This window comes from Tupaia chinensis, unplaced genomic scaffold (assembly GCF_000334495.1).
Source record: "Tupaia chinensis unplaced genomic scaffold, TupChi_1.0 Scaffold000422_1, whole genome shotgun sequence".
NCBI classification, from domain to species: domain Eukaryota; kingdom Metazoa; phylum Chordata; class Mammalia; order Scandentia; family Tupaiidae; genus Tupaia; species Tupaia belangeri.
The window spans coordinates 990,136-992,500 of NW_006159927.1; the positions used below are offsets into that span (position 1 = coordinate 990,136).

Below are 2,365 nucleotides of genomic sequence, written 5' to 3' on the forward strand. Positions count from 1 at the left end.
GCAGGGTTGGGCTCTGGCTGGGAGTCCACTCAGGGAGCGCGGGCGGGGAACGCGCGCGCGCGCGCGCGCCCGCGCTCGGACAGTCCGCGGTGGCCACTGGCCCTCTCTTCCCGCCTCATACCACGATCCTGTTCAGGCCTCTAGGCCTTTCTCGCCCGCCTCCCTCGCCGGCCTTCAGGTAGGAGGCGGCGCGCACCTGGATCGGGAGCAGAATCGCGGTCTAGCTAGGCGCCGGGTGTGGGCGTGCGGGGCGGGAGAGGAGCGCCCCCAAGTGGGCGCAGATACGAGGGGCAGCCGACGCTCGGGGTCAGGCTCCGTGTCTGGACTGGCCAGGCCGAAGGGCTACTGGTAGAGTGAGTGCACTGCAGGGGCGGGGCCTACCCCCAGGGCAGGCGCACGTGGCCCCGCGGGGAGTGGGCTCCGCTGGGTGTCTGGACTGGTGACGTGCTGCGGAGCCGGGGCTCCGAAGGTTTCGGAGCCCCTTTTCTCCTGATCGCGGTCGTGAGGATCGAGCTTATTCTCCGACTCTTGCTCGCCTTTGGAAGTATCTGCCTTACAGCGTGTATTTATTCATTAGTTTATTCAGGATAGGTCATTAAACCAGTGCGAAATAACTGGCGTTGCGCGGGGCGCTGAGGATTGCGGTGGTGAGCCAAATAGAAGAAGCCCGCCCTGATGCCCCTTACCCTGGCGTGCGTTGCAATTATCAAGTCCAAGGCGTCCCACGCAAGCCGGTGTTCCTAATACTGTATTTCTCTTTGCATCCGTACTTTTTAATGTCTTTGCCCCTTTGCTGCATACTTTATCCACATGCACCTGCGTATCTTTGCCTTGAATATAGACACAAATCCTGTGGCTTGCGGGGGATTTTCGAGGGTGATTTTGACCCTAATTGAGTTTTTGTCCCGAGCATAGAGTTATGTCTACATACACACAGGCGAACGTGCACACACGTAGTCACAGATGTGAAAGTAAATGTGCAGTTTGCTAAGTGTCAGAGAGAGGGGAGCTGTGAAAATGAAGTGCACGTCCCAGGCGGACATCGAGAAAGTGAAGACCCAAAGAATGAACCCTGGCAGTTAACTTGGCGGAGGGCAAGCAGATCCATTCAAGTCAAGCAAAAGCGCCGACCAGAGGAGGCCCCAAGCAGAAGCAGGCGGGGATGCGGGGCTTCTGGCGCCCTGGTCACCGCTATGCGACCTTGCACCTGGCGTGCTCAGCCAGGCCGGTGCAGCCCTACCGCCTGCTGCCATCCGGCGCAAGCGTTGAGAACTAGAGAGATGCCTGGCGCGGACACTTCTTGGCCTCTGGGTTTGCCACTGGCGGGGTCTGCCGCCCCCTAGGGTCCGCTGTCCCCTAAGCTGAGAAACCTGCCTTGGAATCACCTACAGCCACGCCTTTCTGTTTCTTGATCTCCTTTGTTTCTTTGAGACTTGAATACCTATTTTAAAGAATTACCTGTAGGAAACTCCATCTCCGACCCCCACCTCCGTTCTGAGGCCAGCCAAGATCACTGGGCTGTCCATGAGAAAAGGAAGGGGTGGAGGAAGAGACAGCACTTTCACTTTAAATTAAAGATAATGCCAAAATATTTTTTCAACTCAAATCTTTTTGAGACATCCCCAGAAAGCCTTGGCAGCTGTGATTACACCGGATGTGAAAGCACCGGCTAATTTAAGAAATGAGAGCGGAATAATGAGACTGCATCCAGTACCCGTCAGACTGGCAGCTTTGACCAGGGGAGGGACCTGGCAAAACACGGCGTAGAACCAACCCCATACTCTCAGCACCCTGGTGCTGCATTGGCAGATCTTCCCCAAATTTTGACTGGGTGCCTCCTGAATGGCACCCTGTGGGGTTGCAATCCAGAGCGGGATGGGGGTGTGGGCAGCCTGTCCTCACAGAGCTCAGAAGCAGGACTAAGATAACCTAGAGGGAGGTGGTGGTCAGCCGCTTCCTCCTTCCTCCATGGCGAGGCTGGGGGCCAGTGCCCAAGCCTGTACTGCCATCAGTATGCCACTGATTCTCCATCTTGTATTTTCAGCCTCATCTTGTCTGTGGTCTAGACCTGTCATTCAAAGGGTCTGCTAGGCCACTTGGCTTATCATCCTGCAGGCATGTGTAACGGATTCATACTTTGTCTCTCTCTCCCCTTGCCTCCCAGCGTTAGCTCCTTCTCTCCTTTTCTATTCCAGTGGTAACAATTGCACCCACGTGGGTGTCAAAACTTTAGGGACCCCCAGATCTAATCTGCCTCCATTTCTGTGTGCTATTGTTAGAGCCATTCACATAAGGCTGCATCATCTCTAGCCCGGGCAACTGCCAGAGCCTCCTAATTTATCATTCAGGGATCACCTCCTGGCTC

At 55.9% G+C, this 2,365-nt stretch overlaps 1 protein-coding gene across 1 annotated transcript in view; it reads right to left on the reverse strand.

Moving 5' to 3' along the window:
• CBLN1 (cerebellin 1 precursor) overlaps positions 1 to 1,474 on the reverse strand; it is a 4,157-nt gene extending 2,683 nt beyond the window's left edge. The window contains exons 1-2 of the mRNA XM_006154794.3: positions 1,459 to 1,474; positions 382 to 548 (exon numbers count right to left, since the gene is read on the reverse strand). Of these exons, the coding sequence (XP_006154856.2) occupies positions 382 to 548; positions 1,459 to 1,474 (183 nt within the window). The remainder of the gene's footprint in view (positions 1 to 381; positions 549 to 1,458) is intronic.
• Between the last annotated feature and the right edge of the window lie 891 nt (positions 1,475 to 2,365).